General features: G+C 37.8%; 2 protein-coding genes across 13 annotated transcripts in view; one reads left to right on the forward strand and one right to left on the reverse strand.

Annotated features, from left to right (window-relative positions):
• Window positions 1-698: 698 nt before the first annotated feature.
• RPE (ribulose-5-phosphate-3-epimerase) lies at window positions 699-19,408 on the forward strand. 7 transcript variants are annotated; one of them, XM_015110865.3, is made up of 7 exons: window positions 716-874; window positions 4,221-4,314; window positions 7,803-7,882; window positions 13,794-13,933; window positions 14,323-14,457; window positions 15,299-15,385; window positions 17,499-19,408. In XM_015110865.3, the coding sequence occupies exons 2-7, from the start codon at window positions 4,286-4,288 to the stop codon at window positions 17,619-17,621; spliced, it is 594 nt and encodes a 197-aa protein (XP_014966351.1). In that variant the 5' UTR covers window positions 716-874; window positions 4,221-4,285; the 3' UTR covers window positions 17,622-19,408. The 7 variants fall into 7 exon arrangements, with proteins under 7 accessions (NP_001248643.1, XP_014966351.1, XP_077812612.1 ...); XM_077956486.1 differs by having other exon boundaries at window positions 716-863; NM_001261714.2 differs by lacking the exon at window positions 4,221-4,314 and having other exon boundaries at window positions 699-874; window positions 17,499-18,198.
• KANSL1L (KAT8 regulatory NSL complex subunit 1 like) overlaps window positions 19,253-25,206 on the reverse strand; it is a 139,987-nt gene continuing 134,033 nt past the window's right edge. For all 6 annotated transcript variants that reach the window (XM_077957499.1, XM_015110878.3, XM_077957498.1 and 3 more), the window contains exons 12-15: window positions 24,780-24,834; window positions 22,911-23,023; window positions 21,850-22,018; window positions 19,253-20,989 (exon numbers count right to left, since the gene is read on the reverse strand). In XM_077957499.1, coding sequence (XP_077813625.1) covers window positions 20,759-20,989; window positions 21,850-22,018; window positions 22,911-23,023; window positions 24,780-24,834 — 568 coding nt within the window. In that variant the 3' untranslated portion in view covers window positions 19,253-20,758. The remainder of the gene's footprint in view (window positions 20,990-21,849; window positions 22,019-22,910; window positions 23,024-24,779; window positions 24,835-25,206) is intronic.

A 25,206-nucleotide genomic window follows, 5' to 3' on the forward strand; every position in this document is an offset into this window, starting at 1 on the left:
TTGCGTCTGAGGCCTTCACTTTGGACTATTATTTTCTGAGCCTCAACAGAGGGAAAAACAAAAAAGATAAGGAGGAGGAAGTGCAGAGGCAGAAAAAGAGGGTAATAATAACTACCATTTTGTACTGAGCACCAGGCATCCTGCTGGGCGCATTATCTGGCTTCACTCATTTAATACAACCCTAAAGCTGGGCACTGTCTTTACAGATGAGGAAACCGAAGTAAGAAGTGACTTGCCAGGTCACCCAGCTAGTATTTAGCAGAGCCAGGGTTCCTCCAACTCAAAAGAAGAGCTCTAAGAGAAATACGAGGGAAGAAGGTTTTTAATTGTTGTTTTAAAGGGCCAGCATAGGCGCTGGAGAGGAAAGGAACGCACATGCAAAGGGTGGAGAAACAAAAGGTGATGTGAAGTCAAGAACCGAGGAGAAAGAACTGTAGGGGAAGCAAAGCGAAAAAAGGTTGAGAAACGCCTTGAGTGCTGCGAGGACTTTAAGATTCAAACAGCATAAGAAGGAAGGTCAGATCTAGGAACACGACTCCCGTGTGCCACGCCCCGCCCCGCCCCAGGCGGACAGCAGAGACCGCCTCACGCCAGGAGGAGGCGGAACTTCCTCATCGCAGAGTCGCTGCTTCCCGTACAGTCCGGAAGCCTGTACGGAGAAGGGGCGGGGCCAAAACTGCCCGCCCAATCGGAGTGACGCTCTAGTCTTGCCGGGGGACTCGTGGGGTAACTTGCTCTGGGGAGCCAGCGGTATGGCGTCGGGCTGCAAGATTGGCCCGTCCATCCTCAACAGCGACCTGGCCAATTTAGGGGCCGAGTGCCTCCGGATGCTAGACTCTGGGGCCGATTATCTGCACCTGGATGTAATGGACGGGTAACTCCTCCGGGCTCCGGTCGGGCTTGCCGCGCGGGGGGCGGGATCAGCGCACCTTTATTGAGTGCCTGTTGGATGTACCGCGTCCCTGTGCCACCGAGCGCCTCACTCTGAACGCCATGCTAGGAGGGGAGTTGGGTAGGACCCCTGGAGGCTCTGGCAGGAGCAGAACTGTCGCGGCGTCCTGGGTTGCGGCCGGATCCCAAACCTCAATTCCTCCCCTCCCCCCCCACGTAACGTGTGGTCTTCCATCACTTAGGACCCGGAAGCGACCTAAATCTTTAGGACGTTTCTTCACTTTCAACTACAGAAACTGAGGCCCAAGGGGAGAAGCATGACTTGCCCAAGCTCATATAGCTAGTTAGTGGCAAAGCTGGGGAGACAGACTTCTGTAACGATTAAAGTTGGCACCTGCAGCGAGGTTCCCGAGTTCTGCCACTTGCTGGGTTACCTTGGACAAGCCACTAACCTCATTGAGCTTCAGTTTCATAATTTGAAAAATGAAACTACTAATAGAACCTACCGCTTAGGCATCTTTGGAAGATGAAATGAGCGAGTACATGTAAGGTTTACAGTGCCTGGCGTATATTAAGTTCTCTGTAATTGTTAGTTACATCATTATTAAAAGTCTGATTTCCTATTTTCTCTTCAGGCACCCTGTTCTTCAGGGAGGTCAGTTTTTTGTAAGTAATTTTTAAGCACTGTAGATACAGCACATAATATTGTTTGGAATCAGGATATTAGTTTCTGAAGTTGGTAATAGAATGAGGAAACAACCCCACAGAAAATAGTAAGACTCCCTCAAGATTACAGAAGATTGTGACAGACTTGCAGCTTGGCCCTTCCTGGGTTTGCCAAGTAGTTCTCTGAGCCCCACTGTTAACTGACTATAAAAATCATAAATGCCATTATCTTGAGTGGGGATGGAAAAATAAATTTATTTTAAATAGGTAAAAACCCTGTGTTTCCTCATTCAATTTGCAAATTGGTGTCATTTTCAAAAGGTGATGATTTCCTTTTCTTTTTAATGTTAATCTGACTTTGAAGAATTTTATCTTCCATTGCTCTATGTGGTTAAATGTATTGTTTCTCTTTTGCATTTTACTCAGTTACCTTAGGAGTCCACCCAACTGATAATGACAAAACTTTGACCATCGAGTACTAAGAATAGGCCAAATGTGTAAAAAGTTTAGTAAATGTTCTCTCTCACAAAGGGTGGCCTTTAGTTGGCCATTATATGTAATTGTACTTATTTACTTCATTTTTAACACCTTTGCTTGAAAGCCTTAAACTGTCACAGGTAATACCCTGAGTGTGTACCTCAAAGATAAGTAGCTACATTTTTGTGCTAGAGTAAACACCTAGAGGGTCACAGGATGGAATAAGCTACATGTATATTTGTGAATCTGTTTGACACAGAAAGCAATTTGGTTTTAATTAAACTATGTTTGAGTAAGTTAATGGTTGGGGAAAGTAATTGTTTCAGTTCACCAGTCAGGATTATTAATGATAACCATAATAGCAATGTTTATGAGCACTTGACTATTTCCGTTCTGGTGTTTTTTTGTGTGTGAATTAACTCACCCAGCCGTTTGAAATTGATGTTATTACCACCAGCATTTGACAGTGAGGAGTTGGGCACAGAGAGGTTAAGTCATCTGACAGTGGTCTCGAAAATAGTGGAGCCAGGGTTGGAAGCAATGCAGCAACTTGTGTTGTCTCAAATTAAATGCTTTCTGTGGGTCCTAGGTTTACAGGGAATGGTCTTTGGCCTCAAAAAAGCAACTAATAATTTGTATACTTATTTTTGTTAACTGTATACTTATTGTTATTAACTTATTTCATGTCTTTCCTGCTCCCCTGTAAGCTTCCTGAAAGCCAAGTTTTTTTTCTTTTTGCTCACCTATGTATTCTTTGCTGGAAAAGCACCATAAGGAGCTTAGTAATCATTGGCTGAATGAATGAATGGCTTAATCATAATAGGAGGAGTCTCTCAGGAGTCACTTTTGTCCCCTCGCAGCTCTATGGCAGACTGAGCTCAATAAGATAAATTGGATCCATAAAATGGATCAGAGTTTTGGGAACAAAAAAATTTTTAAAAAGTATTTGTTTTTTATTTATTCCTCTTCCCCTTTGCCAGGAGGTACTTTGGTTTGGAGAAACTGAATTCTGCATACACAATTTTAAAATTATTTCTCTTTTAATCTTCTCTACTTTCTGAGTTAAAAGCTGTTTTTATTCCCCTTTTGCAAAGGAGAAAACCAGTGTAGGGAGGTTCAGCTTCTTCCCTGATGTCTCACCAGATTCAGCAGAGGCCGGCAGAGCTGGTGCCAGGGCCCCTACGTGATGTGCTGTGGTGTCTAGCTAGGGCCATGAAAGTGCAGCCACAATGTGCCTTCCCTCTCAGGACTGCCTTCATGGTTTTTTTTCCTGGCCCCTTTTTAAAATCTCATCCAACATTACACTTTGGATGTGCTTGTTTTCTAGTCTCCTCCCCACCGAGACCTCCAATTTCTCCCCTGGTTACAACTGAATTTCTTCATTTAGAAAGTCGGAAACCGGTTTGCGGAGTACTGTGGAAGATGGAGCACTAGCATGACTAGATATGTGAAACAAAGGACAAGCGGATTATCTGGGGGAAAAAAACCTAGAAAACATAAATACATCATGACAGGACAGTGACTAGAATGTGTTCATCCTAACCATGGGAACAGAGCAAAGAATTTCTAAATTAGCAAACTAATTTCTAAATTAGCTACCAGGATTTAAAACTGGGACGATTTCACATTTCTGACTTTTGCTGCATTTCTCACTTTTGGGGGAAAAAAACAAAAACAACAACCAAAAAACAAAAAAACAAAGACTTCCAGCACTGGGTCCTCAGTCTTACAAGGTGACACGCGCTGGAGCTGACAGGGGCAGGGTCACCTTTAGTCATCCGGGATGTACTTCATTTGGTGCCTTTCCCTATCTGCTCTGTTTTGCTCTTTGATGTTATCTACTAACCCCCAGCAGCATTTGAATTTGTGATTCCTGATTCACAGGAAGATTGTTTTCTAGTTACAGTCCTGTACCTTTTATAGGAAGATTGTTTTCTAGTTACAGTCCTGTACCTTTTATAGCGACTCTAATCCTCCTCTTACCATCTTTGCCTTGTTGGGAGATAGGGTAAATGGCTTGATCTGTCTGCAGTAGATTGTGTTAGAATTATGTAAGTAAAGCTTAGGAGTGATGATGGAATGTGAAAGAGAAAATTGTATCGTTGTATTACAAAAATTATAGTGTAATTCCAGTGAGTCCCTGGGAGAAAGGGATACCTTTTTATTGTATTTTATTTCTTTCACAGTTAACCAACTCCAGAAAATAAAGGAAAAAGAGGCAGAATAAGATAATGATGAAGCATAATTTTTAATGAAGTTTCTCTCCATTAAAGTGAAACAGTTAAGTGTTTTCCAAGCTGGTCTGTTAACTCCCTCTGGCATTTATTAAAAAGTCAGATTCCTGGTCCTCTTTGGAGTCAGTAGGCTGAGGTGGAGACTGTAAATACATTAGAACTGCTCTCATCGTTACTGTTTGGTAAATTTGAGACACCCTGACTTCATGCTTAGGATTGTAGCCCTTTTTTGTTATGGCTCAGCATAGCCTTTGGGTTTTTTGAGACTACTGGTGCGTTTTTGTTCTTCCAGTATACTTTGTGAACCTAGCATTTAATTGATTTTCAGAAGCACAAATTAAGTCACATAACTGTAGGGATAGTATTTTTATATGTTTTGTTTAGGTTTTCCCAAAAAAGTAGAAGTGTATTTTTTTTTTTTGGTTCTCGTGTTTACTCGGGAGGTGGATATTATACTTTTATTTTCATGATAAATGAAACCTACTGTTAAGACAACAAAACTATTTCCCAGACTACACAGCATAATAAAAGAACAGTATGTGAAATTCAAATCTTTAATTCCAGAGTTGTAAAGCATTCAGTAGGCCTTACTGCCTGCTTCTGTGACCCTTATTTCAAGTTTTAAGTAAACACATACATCTTATCCACAGCCCTGACAATCATTGCTCAGGCAAATGGTAGAATCACTTTTTTCATGATAGAAATTAAACCTCCAAAGACCAAGGTGTTATTGAGTGAAAGTGTCTGTACCCATCCGCCTTACCTGTCCCTCTCCGACGTGTCCTGAATCCTTACCTCTCTCTCTTGAATCTCTTCTCCGCTAGACTTGTTCCCCATTTGTTTCGTTAGTTGTTGTTATAGGGACAGATGAGCATAGTAGTTAAGAGCCTGGACTTGGTAGCCGTAGTGCCTATGTGTAACTCCCGCCCCCAGCGCTTACTGGTTGTGTGACCTTGGGCCTCTGTTCCTCATCTGTAGGATACAGTTAATAAAAGTACCTACCTCATAGGGTTGTTGTGAGGTTTTAATGATTTAATATATAGAAAGTCTTTAGAACTGTGTGTGGCCCACGTATAAGTTTGGTTTTTATTAACAGTCATTCTACCTGTCATCTTAACTGTTAGGCCTTAAACATAGTTTGTATTTTAACTCCCCTCCCACACACCTAATCATTTAACGGATCCGATCAGTTTTGCCTGTTTTGTCATTCTTAGTGTTCCTTGCCACTTACCAAGTGGCAGTTGCAGTTACCTACCCTGTTGTAATTTATTTCCCATTCTATCTTATTTATTAATATTTCTTGCTTTAAGATCTTACTTCATATTTCCAGCAGGACAAAAGTCCAGACAATGAGCTTGGCCTTTGATGCCTCTCATGTGATACTACCCACCTCCCATCTTTTTTTCACACTAGCCAAAGTCGGTCAATACCACTCTCCACGTCTTTGACTATAACTTGCTTGTTTCTGCTTCTGCTTCATTTTCAGCCTTTGTTTCTTTTCCCATCTTTATAAATCCTATTTTGTAAATCTCATGAACTTCTTTCTTAATGTTCTCTAATACTTGCTCTTATTTTATGTATATTTTGTCTATAATCACATGTTACCTGCCTGTTATTGTATAGCTTTTCTTGTAATCCTCATATAGGATAATACCTGCTGCTTTAACAAAGCCCAGATTTCAGTAGCTTAGTTCTAGTTTCTCCTCATGTAAGAGTTCAGCGTGAGTGTTCTTCCATTCTGTGTCTCTTCCATTCTGTAAGGGCTTTGTTGGCAGAAGGGTAAAGTGGCAATAGGAAAAGAATTCTCCTTAACCTTCCGGACTCTGCAGTGACACACGTTACTTGCACTCACAGTCCGGTGGTGAGAGTTATTCACATAAGCCACTTGGATGTAAAGGGAACTGGGAACTGGGATGTAAAGTCACATGAGTCACTTGAATGTAAAGGGAACTGAGCATGAGAAGGTTTGACTGAGTTGACATCCCACTGACAACTATACGATAGCAGTAGGGTTGTGAATTCTGGTGAGTCCTTAGCTGTCAATCTCTGTCATCTCTTGCCAGTGAGATGGTAAGCTCCTAGGAAAAACAGGAACTGGAGCATATTTCTTTACAAAACAGTATTCTGAAGCACCTAGTATGGTACTTGCATATAGGAGATTTTATTATTATGATTATTGTTTTTATTTTTATTTTTTTTGGAGACGGAGTCTTGCTCTGTTGCCCAGGCTGGAGCGCAGCGGCGCAATCTCGGCTCACTGCAACCTCCACCTCCTGGGTACAAGCGATTCTCCTGCCTCAGCCTCCCGAGTGTCTGGGATTACAGATGCACGCCACCATGCCCAGCGAATTTTTGTATTTTTAATATAGATGGAGTTTCACCATGTTGGCCAGGCTGGTCTTGAACACCTGCCCTTGTGATCCGCCCACCTCGTTCTCCCAAAGTGCTGGGATTACAGGTGTGAGCCACTGAGACTGGCCCTGGTTTTGTTAAATATTTAAGTGAACTAGTGATAGAACAAAAAGATTAACTGGAGTAAGGTAAAGGATAAGTACCGTGGGTCTGGTAGACTTGATTCATTTTTGTTTTTGTTTTTGAGATAAGTCTCGCTTTGTCGCCCAGGCTGGAATACAGTGGCGCAATCTTGGCTCACTGCACTCTCCATCTCCCAGGTTCAAACGATTCTCCTGCCTCAGCCTGCTGAGTAGCTGGGATTACAGGTGCATGCCACCACTCCCAGCTAATTTTTCTATTTTTAGTAGACACAGGGTTTCACTACGTTGGCCAGGCTGGTTTGAGCTCCTGACCTCAAGTGATCTGCCTGCCTCAGCCTCCTGAAGTATCGGGGTTACAGGAATGAGCTACTGCACCCAGCTGGTAGACTTAATTTGAATCCACTTCACAAATTATTAGCTGAGTTACTTAAGGATTTTATTTATCTTGTGCTCTTCAAAGGGGATAATAATAGCATCTACTCTATAAGGCTGTCGTGAAGATGAAGTGAAGTAAATTACAGTGCTTGGCATGTAGTAAACCCTCAGTGAAAGGTGGTCATTATTAATAAACACATCACATTTCTTTATTAGTCTTCTTTAAGAAAGTTTAAAGAAACTATCATTTAATGCCCTGTGATAGAAGTGATTAGAAGTAGTCACAGGCCTCGTGAGACAGACTAGGATTCAGATCAATGTTAAGAGTCCAGAACTTACTAACTAGTGTGTGACTTGGGCAAGTCATAAAGCCTGAGGGTTTCTGATTTTGTCATCTCTCCATTTCTACCTGTCATGGGTTGTGAATTACAGAGTCAAATCATTATGAAAATATATGTGACATGATTTGTTGAAATGTCAAGAAGATGTTACCTGGTAAAACCAAAATAACCCGGTATTTTTAGTATTATTTAATACTGATGATTAAGTATTAAATTGAAAAACATTGCACACAATCCCCTCAACCCGTGTCAGAATTCATATTGAGAGAGATACAGAAACTGAATTGAAAACATTTTCAGAGTAGATTTTGTTTGTCTTGTAGGCATTTTGTTCCCAACATCACCTTTGGTCACCCTGTGGTAGAAAGCCTTCGAAAGCAGCTAGGCCAGGACCCTTTCTTTGGTAAGTGGGTGTTATGCCATCTGAAGCTGGATGTGTTGCTCAAGTAAAGGAAAACTGGATGGTTGATTTTTTTAACTTCCAAGTTCATCTGGCTCCCTTTCCCCAACTTCCCTATGCTGGGTCTTCATTGGCGTGACTCCAGTAACAAGCCAAACTTCTTCCTGCCTCTGGGCCTTGGCTCATCTGCGTGGAAAGGTAGAGGCTTGGCTGGCTGCCACATCTTTGGGCCTCAAGTCATTTGTCAGTTCCTCAGAGAGGCCTTTTTGAGCACCCTCTCCCAAATTAACCTTTATCTAATTATCTTATCACCTGTTGATTTTCCTCTGAGAACTTCCTTTGATCTGCGATGACTTTTATTAGACTGTAAACTTTGAGGGCAGGGATTGAATCTACTTTATTTACTGTGGTTTTCCTAAAGCTAAGCATAGACATGATCAGGGTTCAGTGTGATTGTTAAATGAGTTTATGAATCAGTTGATTTATGGTCCAGAAGCCATTTGTTTTGTGCAAATTGGAGCTTTCTACAAGTGGTGCCTAAATATTCACTCCAATGTCATAGTACAATGTAAATTAAGATTTTTAAGATTACTTAGTGGCCTACAAGTGATTTATATTAAGTTAGCAATGTCTCACCTGTCAGATCTCTTAAACATGAGAAATTGTACACGTTTTTTTAAGTAGTGTTATTTATTTTTTTCTTTTTTTTAAAAAAGAGACTGAGTTTTGCCATGTTGCCCAGGCTAGTCTCAAACTCCTGGGCTCAAGCAGTCCACCTGCCTTGGCCTCCCAAAGTGCTAGGATTACAGGCTTGAGCCACCACGCCTAGCCTAAATAGTTTTTTAAATGTAACTTAGAATTTAATAGAACTTAGATTCTTTTTAATCAGCATATTGTTGACCAGTTTTATGAAGGACTCTGTGCTGTTCGCTATGGTAGTCATAAGCCACATGTAGCTACTAAAATTAAATAAACTTAAGTTCATGACCAGAATGGCCAACATGGTGAAACCCCGTCTCTACTAAAAATACAAAAATTAGCCGGGCATGGTGGCGCACGCCTATAATGCCAGCTACTCAGGAGGCTGAGGCATGAGAAGCTCTTGAACCTGGGAGGTGGAGATTGTAGTGAGCTGAGATCATTCCACTGCACTCCAGCCTGAGTGACAGTGTGAGACTCCATGTCAAAAAAAAAAAATTTATTTTTTTAATTAAATTACATAAACTTAAAAATTCAGTTTCTTATTTACATTAATCGCGTTGCAAGTCTTCAGCAGTCACATATTGTGCAGTGCAGCTGTGGGACATTTCCAATGTCACAGAAAATTCAGTTGGATACAGTCTTCAGCCCCTGCATTTGAGTACACCAAAGAAAATGTACATTATTACCTCATTTATGTGGCATGAGGAAACAATGTTCCACCAATATGTTCACCATTTTGAAATTTCCAGATAATGGGATATAGTCCTCTGATTATCTAAACTTTTTTTTAAGCCATAGTTAGCTTATATAGCAGATACCATGACTTTTCCTTTGAATTAAGGTTGTTCTCATGACCGTGAGAGGTGGATGAAATACATAGCATTGTTTGCTCCCACTGTACAATCAATGGCCAGAATCCTCGCTTCTGGCTTTGTTGTGTGAATTTTTTTAATGCTTTCTTTTTTTTTTCCTTTTTCCTCCCTTTTATTTGGGCTCCCATTGTCACACCATACTATTGTCTATATCATTTCCTGTCAGTGCCTTTCCTTTTAACAATCCTGTGTTGCTGACACCACACACAATCTGCTTTTTCTTGTTGTTTTTAATTTGTTGATAAACTTGCTAATTAATATTTCTAGAATTTTATCTGAAAGATAAATCCATTTACTTTAATGTTTGGGTTTTGTGACCCTTGTTTTTCGGTTTTTGGCTTTTTGTTGTTGTTGTTGCTTTAAGAGACAGACTCCGTCTATTACCCAGGCAGGAGTACAGTGATACAATCATAGCTCACTGCATCCTTGAACTCCTGGGCTCAAGCAGTCCTCCCGCTGCAGCTATAGCTAGGACTACAGGTGTGTGCCACCACACCCGGCTATTTTTATTTTTATTTTTATTTTTATTTTTTTACTTTTTGTAGAGATGGGATCTCCCTGTATTGCCCAGGCTGATCTTGAACACTTGGGCTTAAGCCATCCTCCTGCCTTGGCCTCCCAAAGTGTTGTGATTGTAGGTGTAAGTCACTGAGCCCAGCTACCTTTGTTTTTTATATTAAGAAACATTTGTTTAATTCTTGGATTTTGGTTGTTGGATAATTGATACATGAATGTATTCTAGGACCAAGATTACATGTTGTGTTGTATATGTAACGCTAACATTCTTAACTCTTCAGTTTTCATGTTGAGTAGAAATAAACGTCTAAGAAATAAAGTGATAGGGAAAAGTCTGTTCCTGTTATTGTCTAAATCAGTGATCCTCAAGTACTTTGTATAAGGACTCACACAATTCCTTAAGACCCTTGCAGGTCATCCATGAGAGTATATCAAAACTATTTTCATAATACTAGGAAATTATTTACCATTATTTCTACTGATGGTTCAAAAACATTGATGAGTTAGTTTGCTTGTGCCTTAACCAACTCAAGGCAGGGACTATATCAGGAGTTGTTATATTCTTCATCATCATGCATTTGCAATAAATATCCTTGATGAAGCAGTACAAATTAATAAATCTTGGTCCTTGAATACATGCCTTTTTAATACTTTGTGTGACAAAGTAGGAAGTGCATATAAAGCACTTGTGCTGCATTGCTGCATATTGGAATTGGAACATAATGGTTTTCTCAAGGAAAACTACTTGTACCATAGAGGTATGATCTGAACTAGCTGCTTTCCTCCAGAACACTATGTTTATTTGAAAGAACAACTGAGAGATAAACTATGGTTTTTCAGACCTGGCTATTTTAATGACTTTTAAAAAATGTTAACTAAATGCGGCTGTCTCTTCAAGGAAAGATACCTTGTCAGTTTTTGTTCCCAAAATTAGAATTTTGAAGAACTTGTATATCTTACCACTGTGGATTTGATAGCGTCCCAACAGTTAACAAGCTTTTCTGATGAGATCTGTAGTTATTTTAACAAATGTAATTTTGGGGTACTATGGAATGAAATCTGTCACTGTTTGTCAGATGTGTGTAACTCAGTAAATCAGTACTTAAAATACCCATTCAAAATACAAGACAAACAATGGTTTTTAATGTAACAAAGAATGAAAAGCTTATTGATAGGGTTTACAGAGTGCACATTGCAGCTAACCTTTATAAAATTACCACTCAGCACATTTAAGGTAGGCTAGGCTACAGCTATGACGTTTAGTATGTTAGGTATATTAAATGCAGTTAGACATAACAATATTTTCAATTCAGGATGAGTTCATTGGGATGTAACCCCGTTGTAAGTCATAGAACATCTGTATTACAACAGATTGGATATGGAACAGATGTGAGAATATAGGTGTCTTCTATTAAGCCAGACACCAAAGACTTGCAAAAATGTAAAACAAACAATACCACTCTTAATTAATATGTAATAGAGGTATCTTTTTTGAGACAGTCTTGCTCTGTCGCCCAGGCTAGAGTGTAGTCGTGGCCTTCATACCTCGTTGAAGCCTCAGTCTTCCTGGGCTTAAGCAGTCCTCCCACCTCACCCCTCCCCTCCAGTAGCTGGGACTGCAGGATCACACTACCATGCCTAGCTAATTATTCTGTTGTTATTGAGAAGGAGTCTTACTACATTGCCCAGGATGGTCTCAAACTGGGCTCAAGCCATCCTCCCTCCTCAGCCTCCTAAGATTATAGGTGTGAGCCACCGTACCCGCCAAAAATTACATGCTTGAAAATGTCTTAGTTTGAATTTCTTATACATTAAATATCTATAAATATAACCCTATCAACAGAAGTTTCTTGGGGTCTTTATTAATTTTTAAGAGTGTGAACTCCTGGGCTCAAGCAATCCACTTGCCTTGGCCTCCCAAAGTGCTAGGATTACAGGCTTGAGCCACCACACCTAGCCATATATAGTGAGTGTTTTTTTTAATGTAACTTAGAATTTAATAGAACTTAGATTCTTTTTAATCAGCATATTGTTGACCAATTTTATGAATAATAGATTATGATTGTAATAGATGATAATAGAATGATACTAGAATGTTTGAGAATTGCTGATCTAATGTTAACTGTACACGGATTTGCTGAGCTACTGACTCCCTAAACACCAAAGAAATTCTCCGTTGAGGGTTGCTAGTGGTTACTGGATGCTAGAGATTGAGTAAGGATGACATAGCTAGCAGTCTGGTAACTTACGGAATGAATAGAGTAGGTATTTTCAACCAGCTTGAATTTTCCTTGTTTATAATTCAAAGAATAAGAAACACCAGATTTAATACTTTTTTTAAAGAATAAAGTTTTACCTATTAAAATATGTTCTAATTTAGGCTGGGTGTGGTGGCCCATGCCTATGATCCCTGCACTTTGGGAAGCCAACATGAGAGGATCACTTGTGGCCAGGAGTTAAGCGAAACCTCATCTCTATTTAAAAAAAAAAAAAAAAAAATTCTCATGCAGTTACTTTTGGTGGATTAGAAATACAAATGTTAATCTTGACTTTATTAGTCAAGCTTTATACTCTCTTTTTCTGACTTTTTTTTTAAAGGCTTTGTTGTATTTCATAATTGTTCTGGAATGTTAGAAATTTTTTTTCTTAAGTATAGCTTGGCTGTATCAGAAATGTGCTTCCTCTAGCAAAATAAAAAACTCAAAACCTCTCCTCACTACATTTATCAAACACAGGATGCTTCACAGTGTTATTTCTTGGTTTAGCGTGTTTTAAGCTGCCCTCTCCTTCTCATGAAATGCTATTATGATTTAAGTCAAGATCTTTAAAGCAGGCCATGCCCATTTTCACCTTGTATGTTTATATGGATCAAGCTTTAGCATTAGGATGGATATCAGGTTTCTTGTAGTCAACATGTCCTTCCCCCTAAATTTGTTCTTGCAGTCTTTTGCCTCTCAATTAATGGCAGTTCCATTCTTCTAGTTAATAAGTCCAAAATCCTTGATGCCATCTTTGTTTTCCTCTCATCTGCCTATCCGTGGAGGATCTTCTCGTCCTCCACATCTCATCCATCCACAGCTCTCTTTGCTCTTATTTCAGAACATATCCATCCTGAATTGCTGCCATCATTTTTCACCTGGGTTATTGCTATCGTAGCTTCCTCGGTCGATAGTATCTTGTCACTTCACTGTGGTGATTTCTCCCAATGGCCTGCAGAATGCCGTAGGGTTTCTCCTCACCACGTGCTTCCCTGACCTCTGACTGGTGTATCTCCTTCCCCATGCACACCAGCCATATTAACTGCCTACCTAGTGTGCATTTTACTTCCTTGTTTATTGTTTGACTGTCCCATTAAGAATGTAATCCCTGTGACAGGAGAGTTTCATGTTTTTGCTCTAACCCTAGGACCTAGAATAATTAATAGTGCAGTAATTGCTCAATAAATTGAAAGAAGAAATGAAAAGAATCACTTAATTTTCCTAGAGGAAACTAGTCTGCATGGATAATATGACATATTCTTTAAGTTTTGTAGAGTGGCATTTCCTGGACCTGGACCTAGATTTCCTGATTTTTAGATGTTAACTTTTTATATACAGCACTGTATGCATTTTGTGGGAAAAGGGTTTTTGTAAATGAATTTAAATAAATCCATGTCTTCAGAATAAGAGGAAACTACCTATACTGAATTATAACTATTGAAATAATGATTTGTGTGATGCCCAAAGAGTTCATATCCGAAGTGGCAAAAACTGCATACAGGTTGGCTTCCAATAGCATGAACCAGGTATTTTTCAGTAATATTTTGAAGTGTCTTTTTTTTCTAGACATGCACATGATGGTGTCCAAGCCAGAACAGTGGGTAAAGCCAATGGCTGTAGCAGGAGCCAATCAGTACACCTTTCATCTCGAGGCTACTGAGAACCCAGGGGCTTTGATTAAAGATATTCGGGAGAATGGAATGAAGGTAAGAAACCAGTGATGAGAGTGTTTTGTAACATTCACTGTCAGTTGGGAAAGATTTGCTGGAAACAGGAAATTTTCTCTTTTTTTGAGACAGAGTCTTGCTCTGTCGCCCAGGCTGAAGTGCAGTGGCACAGTCAGGGCCCATTGCCTACTTTAGCAGCTGTTCTTCATCTATGATGCCAGGATTTAACTTCTTTGTCAAATAGCATTTATATATTCCACTAATATTTTCTGAAAGCTACTGCTTGCTGGAAGTACTTACATTTAATAGTCTTGTTAACTTTTGAAAAATAAGAACAGATATTTCTACTGGGCCTGCTGTGCCACATAATGTAATACAGAGGGAATTGTAAATGTCAATGTGATATAGCATATTTGTGTCTGTTACAGGTTGGCCTTGCCATCAAACCAGGAACCTCAGTTGAGTATTTGGCACCATGGGCTAATCAAATAGATATGGCCTTGGTTATGACAGTGGAACCGGGGTTTGGAGGGCAGAAATTCATGGAAGATATGATGCCAAAGGTAAAAGAAGTATTTGATTTTGGGGTGAGACTTTTACTGTGTGTTCATTCAGTAAGCATTTATTGAAAGGCTTGTATATTTAGGCATAACCTGTTCTGAAGGTGAGGAGATGGGGATGCTTACAGATCATTCTGATACAGTATATAATAAATGCTGTAATAGAGTTCTGATTTGAAAATCAGAGAAGTATTACATCTTTATCTTGAAATTTTCTCTTTCTTTGAGACAAAGTCTTGCTCTGTCACCTGGGCTGGAATGCAGTGATGCAGTTAGGGTTCATTGCAGCCTCGACCTCGTGGACTCAACAGATCCTCCTGCCTCAGCGCCCTGAGTAGCTGGGACTACAGGTGCACACCACCATGCCCAGCTAATTCTTACATATTTTAATAGAGGGGAGGCCTCACTGTGTACCCAGGCTGGTCTTGAACTCCTGGGCTTAAGCTGTCCTCCCTGCTTGGTCTGCCAAAGTGCTGGGATTAGAGGCGTCAGTCACCACGCCTAGGAGTCTTGAAATTGTCTTTTGAAACTGTTATCTCTGTAACCTTTAAATCTCTTGGAAGTTGTCATTGACTATTGAGGATTTGTCTGTCTTCTTTCCATGACACACAGTCTCTATAAAGACATTACAGATTGCTGTTTGCCAAATAGAACAAAGCTTGCTATTAAAAACCAAGTGTTCCCCGGTAATATATTGTATTGGTATAGTTATTGTGTGAGACAATTGGAGTTTTAAGTGCTAATTTTGGCTGTTGGATTTTTTTGTTTATTTGGTTGTCTACCCCCCCACCCCCACCGACATATCCACTTTAGGAGTTACTTATTTCCTCATGTATATATCTAGGTTCACTGGTTGAGGACCCAGTTCCCATCTTTGGATATAGAGGTCGATGGTGGAGTAGGTCCTGACACTGTCCATAAGTGTGCAGAGGTGAGATTGCTCTTCAACTCTGACTAGAACAATTTCCTGTCAAGTATGTCTCCAGGACATTGTCTCATGGGCCAGCGATTCCCTCTATGGTTCCTAAGTTGACTTTCTTTCTTGGAAAAGTATTTTTTGTTCACATGTACAACTAGGAAAATAAACAGCCATAAGTGGATTTTTTTTTTCTTTTTCTGAGACAGTCTGTCTTTGTAGCCCAGGTTGGAGTGCAGTCGTGTGATCTCTGCTCACTGCAATCTCTGCCTCCAGGGTTCAAGCGATTCTCCTGCCTCAGCCTCCTGAGTAGGTGGCATTACGGGTACCTGCCACCGTGCCTGGCTAATTTTTTTTATTTTTAGTAGAGACAGCATTTCACCATGTTGGCCAGGCTGGTCTCGAACTCCTGACCTCAAGTGATCTGCCTGCCTTGGCCTCCCAAAGTGTTGGGATTACAGATGTGAGCCACTGCATCCGGCCCATAAGTGGATATTCTAAAATCACATAAATTGTTAAATAGTAAATCCTGGTTGTCTCAGGAAGGCTGAAGAAAGTTCTTTTTTAAAAAATAGTATGTTGAATTTCAGCCCTTTGGAAGATCATTAAGTTCCAGGGCCTTGGAAGTGAGAAATTTTTCCAAAATATGGAATTAAAAGATACCTCGTCTCCAAGGGGGATAAAAGTAGAGAAATCTAATTGACCTAATTATTACGTTATTCTTTAGAACCTATATATTACTTAGTTGTTCCTTGTAAGAACTTGCTAGAACCATTTTTGATTAAAATTTAGCCCTGATACCCCTTTGGCTGTCTCTATATACCTCTTTGGCTATCTGTATATAAATAAAAACTTTTTTTTAACTTTTTTTTCAGATAGCTAGTCTAGCATAGTCAGGCTCCCGAGGATGCCAGCCCTCCTAGTAGCACCACAAGTGATTAAAATAAAACTCACATGACCTGCTTTTCTTTCACAGTGTGGTGTATCTGCTTCCAGGTTCTGTATAACTCTCACACTTTTCTGCTTGATATATACCCATCAAAAGCTTGACAGTAGTAAATACTTATGCAGGAGGGGCTGGGCAGATAATGACTGAGCTCATATCCTTTTGACTGCTTGTGGAATTGCTTTGTACAAACTGTGCTTTGCCAGTATACTACTCTGCTTTTATGCCAGAGGTTGCAAATTTTTTTTGTGAAAAATCAGACCTTGGTGATGATCTTAAACAGCAGGATATGAAGAACTCCCACAAGCTTAGCATTCCAATAATGGAACACTAGGCATAAATGGGTTAACTGAAGAGATATTTGCAGTATTAACCCTATAAAACTTACCTTTATAATTTCTGTGAGGAATATTGTTAGAAATGCTGTCATACATAAAGTGACACTGTCTGGAAAAATTTTCCTCAGCCTGTGGTTCTCCCACTTCTCCCTCTTTGTTCTAGCAGTGAATCACAAAACAGATTGGGTTTCCATCCTCGAATCAAATCCTAGGAAGCTCAGAGTTACATTTGGACCCAATTTTTTAGCTTTTCTTTTTTAATTTCTTTGCTTCCATATTTAAACATATGTTAAAAACTTTTTTAAAGCCACTTCAAAACCATTCTGGAATGCAATGAAGTATAAAGAGAGACATTCATTCCATTTTTTGACACAAAAATGAGAAATCACTTTAATTTTGCCGTAATTTATGGATAATTTCACATGGTAGCAATAATTGTCCTTTCACACTCACAAATTAAGAATAAAAGTTTTTTTTTTTTTTTAGTAACTAATAAAAGCATTGGTGCGTATTGGGAAAAACCTTAGTGGGCTTGAGGAGTAAAGGCTTTTAATAAACCTTATCTAAAGAGTAGCAAAGATACCATGTAGATTATTAAGAGTTGGTTTACTAGAAAGGTCTATGATTTCTTAGACACATTTAAAAATAATCTCACATCCTCATTTGTGAACATTTTAAATTTTTCTTATTGAACTAGATTGCTTAAGTCTGCTTAATCTCAAAGTGGCTCTCATATGATTGAAATGTTGACAGATGCAAGGGTAGACATTCTAGTCCAGGAATTCTGTTTTAGGTTTTTCTCCATTTTCCTTTGAGGCGTAACCTAACTGTTTACTTCTTCCAGGCAGGAGCTAACATGATTGTGTCTGGCAGTGCTATTATGAGGAGTGAAGACCCCAGATCTGTGATCAACCTATTAAGAAATGTTTGCTCAGAAGCTGCTCAGAAACGTTCTCTTGATCGATGAAACCATAAGGAGCCCAATGTTTCTGTTCATGAAATCTCCCTTTTACTGGAAAACAGGAATATTGACTACCAAATCATAATGCAATTGAAGCTGCACTGCTTTTTTGAGCAGTTATTCATTCCAGTGATTAAAACTGATTGTGTAGAATATTCTAAGAGGTTAGAAATTGGTGTGTATAACTATGTTTTTAGTGATGCAGCTTAATGATTAGTGAGTAAGATACTGTTTTTATTGAGAGACTTGATTTTTATAAAGAGTAAAAATACGGCTGTATTAAGGTTACAAACAGAAAAGTGTCTTAATGCCTAAGGAGGGCATATTGACTACACTACAAAAACAAATTTTGTCTGTACTTCTGAAAAGAATTTTGTTGTTTCTCAGCTGTTTTCCAAAAGCAAAGGAAGTCTTTATGGTTTTTTTCTATTTCATGTTATTTGTGGTTTGTTTATAAGTTTGGGTGGGATGGCATACCATATTCTTGGTTCTTAAAATCTATCACTTTTAACCTTACACTTGATGTGTGAAAACTATAAAAACAATGTATGAAACCCAGGGGTTGTAAAATACAAGCATAGATTTTATCAGGGTGTTTTGTCAAAGCAGATTATTCAGTGATTCCTCCCCACCATTCTTAAGGACGTTAAATAATGCTGTTGTGTTAGCTCTGAGTAGAAAGGAAAAAGTAAAACCTCTGTTTGGAAGTAATACTGGGTTGAATTCTGACCGCCCCTTTCTAGCTGGACCTTTAACAAATCACCCAATCTTTTTTGCATTTCTCCTAACTCATTTATACATTAAATGTAATTATAACAACTGTGGGGTTGTATTGAGAATTAAGAGGTAATACTATATACCTAAAGTTTCCAGTACTAGTCCCAGAATTTAGAATATGCTCAATACAAAGTAGATAGCATTATATAAGTTTATATTTCATGAGTTATAAAGTACTTTGATATATTCTCATTAAATCTGTAAATCACCTCTATAAGTAAGTGGTAATAATAAAGCAGGTATTTTTGTCCTCATTTAAAAAATGAAGAAATTAATGCTCAGTAGTAGGATGGTACCCTGAAAGGATCTAGGAAGTGGTAGAATTTCTGGTCTGTACTTTTACAAATGGAGCCCTTGGGAGGTCGGTTAGGTAAGAAGCTTTTTACTTAACATTGTCTTATTTCCAGTCTAATTTTACACTGTAGCAGAACCAGATGGCTGAGAATATTCTGGAACTATGGATCTTGACCCCAAGGATATATTATTTTATTCCAAGAAAGATCAGGTAGGCGAAAAGATGACAGGATGCAGAGTCAATCCATAAACTAAGTATTTATAACTGTTTGAATTATAGAGAGTCTAAAAATATGTGTCAGCTATTTCATTCCTGTAAATACTCTTGCTGTGTTATAAATATGGCAAGAAATATCAGTACCAGTATCAATAGACTTCTTGAGGCTACTATAAGTTTTGAGAAATAAGGTTCAAAAAGTAAGAATGCTAACAGTTAAGCTTAGACTAGAGCTTGCTTGGGTTTCTTCCTGCATTACAAGGTAAAAATTTGTTAATGTTTGTTTTTATTTCAGCTTAGGAAAGCTTTGTGCCATGAGTAGGTCGCATTTAATAACAAGCAACACAAGGTATATAGAAATAACTTTAATTAAAAAACTTACATAGAAGATTATAATATCAGACATGACAAAGATTTGAGTTTATTTGCCTGGACAACTTGGGTTTGTCTGGCTTTTGTTTTCTTTTTCTTTAAAAATAAATGTACAGTAAAACTACAAGCAAAAGTTTGTCAGTATTGAATTTGGATTTTTTACCCCTTAAAAGGACTAGTATAATTTCCAATCTCTAACAAAAACTTAGTGTCAAATCTCACAGATTAGGCCAAATGGCCAATATTTTCAGTTATGTGGGTAGTACAACTTGAATAACGTTTTTACATGACAAAAAGTGATTTATATAAATTGTCCTCAACTTTCACATATAAAAAATGGTTTTATAGCTTCAAAAGGAATTTTCTTTCATATATACTCTTTAGTATCCAAATATTGAAGCTTTGTTTTTTGAAAATGTTTAATTCCCAATCTAGGATGCAAGCAAGAATATATGTTTATTTGAATAGAGTAAGCTATGGCAAAGAATGACCAAATTAGCTAGAAATAGAAATCAGGCAGAATTACTAATTTCTTGCTAATCTAGAAATACAATCTTTTTTTTTTTTTTTCAAATTTTATACTGATAGGACTTCACTGTTTGTGGCTCATTTTAAATTGGTGTCTTCATGAGACACATTAATTGGTAAAACTCAAATTGAGTTTTCAAAGATGTGATAGTATTAAATTGCACCAATATTTAACTCAAATTTGCTTGCTTTATTTTGTTAGGAGTAAACAGAAAGTAGCCTGTGTTTAGTCCCAAAGATATCAATGATTTTGGATAAAGAAGTTTTGTGTTATCTGGTATATAAATTTCTGTAAATAACTTCTACTGTTGGTTAAACACGTTAAACAGAAAAACAACAAAAAACTTAATCTCTATATTCAAGATGTTCAGATGTCTTTTATCAGTGGAAACCTGTGTTTTATCTATACTGCAGCTTACATTTCATAGGGTAGTTCATACATGCATTTCCAAGGGGAGTGGGTCATTGCCAGTGTTTCAAAAACGACATAGGGGGATGTGTGTGTGTATGTTTATTTTATACACACATATTTGTATATTCTAATATATTATTAAGGCAATTTTAATGAATTACCATGTATATAAAAAAATAGCTGTCACTTGGCGCACAGGTTTGTATATATGTGTATATATGTGTATGTATGTATGGTGTGGGTACATAGTCTTAAAAATTACCCAGTAAGGTGATTTGACATCAAGTTGCAGCAATTAATATCTTGGTGTTTGTAAGTTGCATGATAAACACAAATGACTACCACTTGTCTGTAGATGAAAAGCTGGTTACCCTTGTGGTTCCAGAAGGAAAAACAGACTTATCTTGCCTGTTTCATAAACAGCATAAAAGATTAATACATGCAGAACATGCTCTTATTCTGGAGGGGATGGGAGATCCAGAACAGGGCTTTATTTCCTCCCATCTTTCCTACATTTACATAGTTTTCTTAACCTGTTCCCTGTCACCTATTTTTTTTAACATTAGTAAGTCCTAGATCAAAGGTTTTGTATTCTTCTATTCCATCTGACTGCTTTTTTGGATGGTGGCCATTCTCTGGTACACTGGTACCGAAGATTTCACCATGGAAAGCTGTGCTTGACCATTCAACCCGATCGTTTTTTTCATCTTCACATAATAAGGCTGCCATGTCTTCACCCTTCAGTGGAAAAGTCCGTCGTTCCCACCACAAAGACTGAAAGGGGAAACATTTTCAGTTAAGTTTCAACTAATTTGTTTTGTTTAAATTCATCTAACAAGTAATCTGTACATATCTATATTGTAATAATTATTGTTCTGTTCTTTTAGCACATAACTGTACAAATTTTCATTTCAACTTAAATAGCAACTCAAAAGGGAATATACTGAGAATTCTTGAGTGACTTTTGGGATTTATTTCTTTACTTTGCCTCTGCCAAGAAGAGGAAATGCTGCCACAGGCAGTGGTCTTCATTTCCAACCTAAGAGCACTTTGGGAAAGTGTTCTCAGGTTTGATATACTTCTACAATGTCTTCATTTTCATTATTAAAGGTACCTATTAACTTTTTCTTTCCTGAGCTTTCTGCAACTTGACTGTTAATTCTATAATCTCCATTCCATTCTAGATCTAGTTCTTTTTCAGTGTCTATTTATGAAGAAAGGTGTAAGAATTTTATGGATGCAGTGTTAGAAAGCAGTACCTTTAAGGTAGGAACTGGGTCTGTGGTGAGGCATGTAAAAATCTTAAGATATGAGGAGAAAGAAATAGCAGCTAACGTTGGCCATGTAGCAGGTGCTATTCTTCATCAATCAGGTTTGTTTTGTAATGAAACTTTGATAGTACTCCATTCTCTAATAGATGAATGAGTACTTGGAGGTTCGTATTGACTTGTTACACAAGGTGACTGTAGTTAGTAGTGGACACAAAATGCTGGAATACAGATCTTCTCTACCTATCTTATTGAATTTGTTATGTAATGATGTAATAAAGAAAATTAATTTTTTTCAAGTAGTTTCTACAAACAAGTAGTTAAAAGGCAAGGAATGGGAAGTTTAATCATATATATTGCACTTACCTTGGTTTCTTGGCTTTGATTTAAAGAAGGTAAGCCATATGCACACAGATCCTGGTTCTCTGAAGGAAGCTCAGGAGGACTTGCAGCAGCACAGTGCTGACTGCTACTAAAGTTATTAGGGTATTCTTTCAAAAGCAAGTCATGTCCTTCAACATTTTTACTGTAAGCTCTAGCAAGAAAATCAGGAAAACACAATTATTTGTTATTTTTTGAGGTCTTGAAAACTTATGAACAACCCAAGGTATCACTGAGTCAAGTTAACTTGGTAACTTTAAACAGTTTTGCCCAAAGATTTTTAAAAATTCCTCTGGTGCTATTTATTACTTTCGTACTCAGAGGATGAAACAGTACTTTATGAAATATTTTACCGAATTATAATAGGGGGAGGGGTGTTCTTGCTGTTTATTTGGTTTGTTTTTGTCTTTTGTTTGACTAATTAAACAAAAGATACTCCTTAACTAAAACGACTACCAGACTTCACACAATCTTGCTTTTTGAGTTTTGGCTCTTTTAAAAATGATCAAATGTATAATAAATATAAAATAACAGGGATTTTCTCACATAGTAATTATGTCTGATTTACTTCCCCTTCCCTCAAAGCTCATTTGTGTTTCTAAAAGTATTTTAGGCTTTTTTGCATTTTAGACTAAACAGGTTTCTTGAGAAATTTTTTATTTTTTTAAAAAAAAACATATTTTAGAAGTAGTGATGTTAAAATGGATTACCTAAACTCCAGTCCCCAGTGTGAGGTCCATTATTAAAGTAGATTGAAATGAACTACTTCATATATACAGAGAATTTTCACATTGTTAGTTAGTTAAATCTATTCCTGAGGCTGACAATGTAAGAAACAGTAAAATACATAATTTCATCATTATAGAATTAGCTCAAATATATTTTGAATACAAGCTCATTCTGTGTAGTATTTTACTTCTGGTGCACAAATAGCTGATGTTACAACATCATGGTTTCCTTTTCAGTGGTCTCACCGAAAACTCATGCAGAGGTTTTGTTCATTTCACATGAATTCTATGGTTTGGGGTTTTAAATTTATAACCTGCCTGCTGTTTCTTCTGTGCCACTTGCTTTGCTCCCATAGTGACCACCTGGCTTGCTCTCTGTCTTCATATTTTTTGTGCCTTAGGGAGAAGACTTCATCAGAAAGATCTTCTATCTGGAATTAGAAATAAATATTTTTGCTTTAATCAGAAACATTTTGAAATATAAGATCAGGCTGGGCACGGTGGCTCACGCCTGTAATCCCAGAACTTTAGGAGGCCAAAGTGGGTGGATCACGAGGTCAGGAGTTCAAGACCAACCTGGCCAAGATGGTGAAACCCTGTCTCTACTAAAAATACAAAAATTAGCTGGGCGTGGTGGTGGGTGCCTGAAATCACAGCTACTTGGGAGGCTGAGGCAGAGAATTGCTTGAACCCAGGAGGCGGAGGTTGCAGTGAGCCAAGATCGTGCCACTGCACTCCAGCCTGGGTGACAGGGTGAGACTCTTGTCTCAAAAAAAGAAATACAAGATCGAGTTTCAAGGTTTCAAAGAGTTTCTCATGTAGAAAACAGTAGGAAGCAAACTAAAATGCTATCTGTGTAAGTTGAGAGAACAAATGTTATCAGATGAACTTCAAATTCCTATAAAAGGGGAGTCAAAAATGTTTTAAAATTATTTTATTATTGTTATTTTTAGACATGGGTCTCTGTTGCCCAGGCTGTAGTGAGTGCAGTTGTGCAATCATAGCTCACTGCAGCCTCGAACTTCTGGGCTCAAGCGATCCTCCTACCTCAAAAAACTTAAAAATACTTGTGTACTATTGGTTCATATTTGAAGACTTCGGTAGACTACAGATGAGTTCATAGTGCTTTCCATTTGCCATAGCTTAGTACCAGTAGTCTTAATGCTTTGTTCATTCAAGAGCTTTTATGGATTGTGGAGGACACACTATTCTAAGATGTTAATATCATAGAAAAGTATAAAACTAGCTTAAATCAGAATTAATTTAATGAATGACTTATCTAGGTTTCGAACCTGGAATACTACCTTGGTTATGGTATTTAAGAATTTGGGTTTCTTGGCTAGGATCATTCAGAAATGAGGAAGAATACATTAGAAGAGGAAAGGGCATTAAAAGGTAAATTTTGGTAGTTGAAAAACGTGACCACTGGACATAGAAAGATTGTTACTTGACAGAAACTAAGTGTCTTCAACAGTGTCTTCTAGAGACCATCACTTTGGAATTAGTTTGGTTATAAAGTATTTTTCCCTATAATCTTATCTTGATAAAATTTTATCCATACATATTCACAACCCCTTACCTGCAATTCCAAAATCCAAAAATCTGCAAAAACAAATTTTTCAGAATTCATTTGGTGACATAGCCTGATCTGTAATGATGTGAGGCTATTTTTAGTGTTTATCCAACTCAACTATGAATATTTCACTACAGAAACATTAATGTCTGATTCCTCTTACACCCTAGACTCTACAGGTATTACATGATGTATATACCACATTACTTTTTTAAAGTCTGAAATTTTCCAAACTGAAGAGCAAATTGGCCCTACGATTCTGAAAATGGCATTTAAACCTTAAAATAATGAGTGAGACTAATCTCATGCAGAAAAATATAATACTGACAATGAATGTGGATATTCATGTAAATTCAGTATCTCAAAAACTCAAATGCTGTATTTTTTTTGGCTTTTTAAATTATTGTGTATTTGTGTATTATGCTGGTAGTCAAATTTGCACAAAACATTTTTTGAATATTCTTTTAAAAGAACTTCCTTTTCATAAGTGAAAGGAAAAAAAAATCAGTGTAAGTTAAAGGGTTTATATATTCCTTTAATTCCCTGAATGTCAAAGCAAGCAGGTTTCATTATACATAATGTATAATTATCCCATTAAATGAAAGGCAGCTTACCTCTTCTTCGCCTAAATTATATTCATCCAAAGGCTGAAGAACAACCATCCTCCAGCTGTTGAAGAGAAAAACCAATGTTAAACAGCTTTTATTTATCTAAATGTGGCAATTTTATACTCTAAGCACAGCTAAGTGTATTAGTATTTTTTTTTCCTTGGCACTTCATGGTTCAAATTGTGTTTTAATACTTAATTTTTTTAAAAGAAAAATACTTGTATTATGAGTAAAGGATAAAAGAGAAAATGAGATGTGACTTTTGGCTTTATGGTGAATAGTCTGTTCTGTATAGCTGCATTTTATACATAATAATTATGTACTGACTGAAGTTAGTGGTATGCTGATAAACCTGGCCTGGCCAAAAAGTAACAGAAGGAAAAAAACCCTGGTTTGTATGTTTGCCAGTTTCTTTGGTGTGAAAATACCTACC

Source organism: Macaca mulatta, chromosome 12 (genome assembly GCF_049350105.2).
Source record: "Macaca mulatta isolate MMU2019108-1 chromosome 12, T2T-MMU8v2.0, whole genome shotgun sequence".
Lineage (NCBI taxonomy): Eukaryota > Metazoa > Chordata > Mammalia > Primates > Cercopithecidae > Macaca > Macaca mulatta.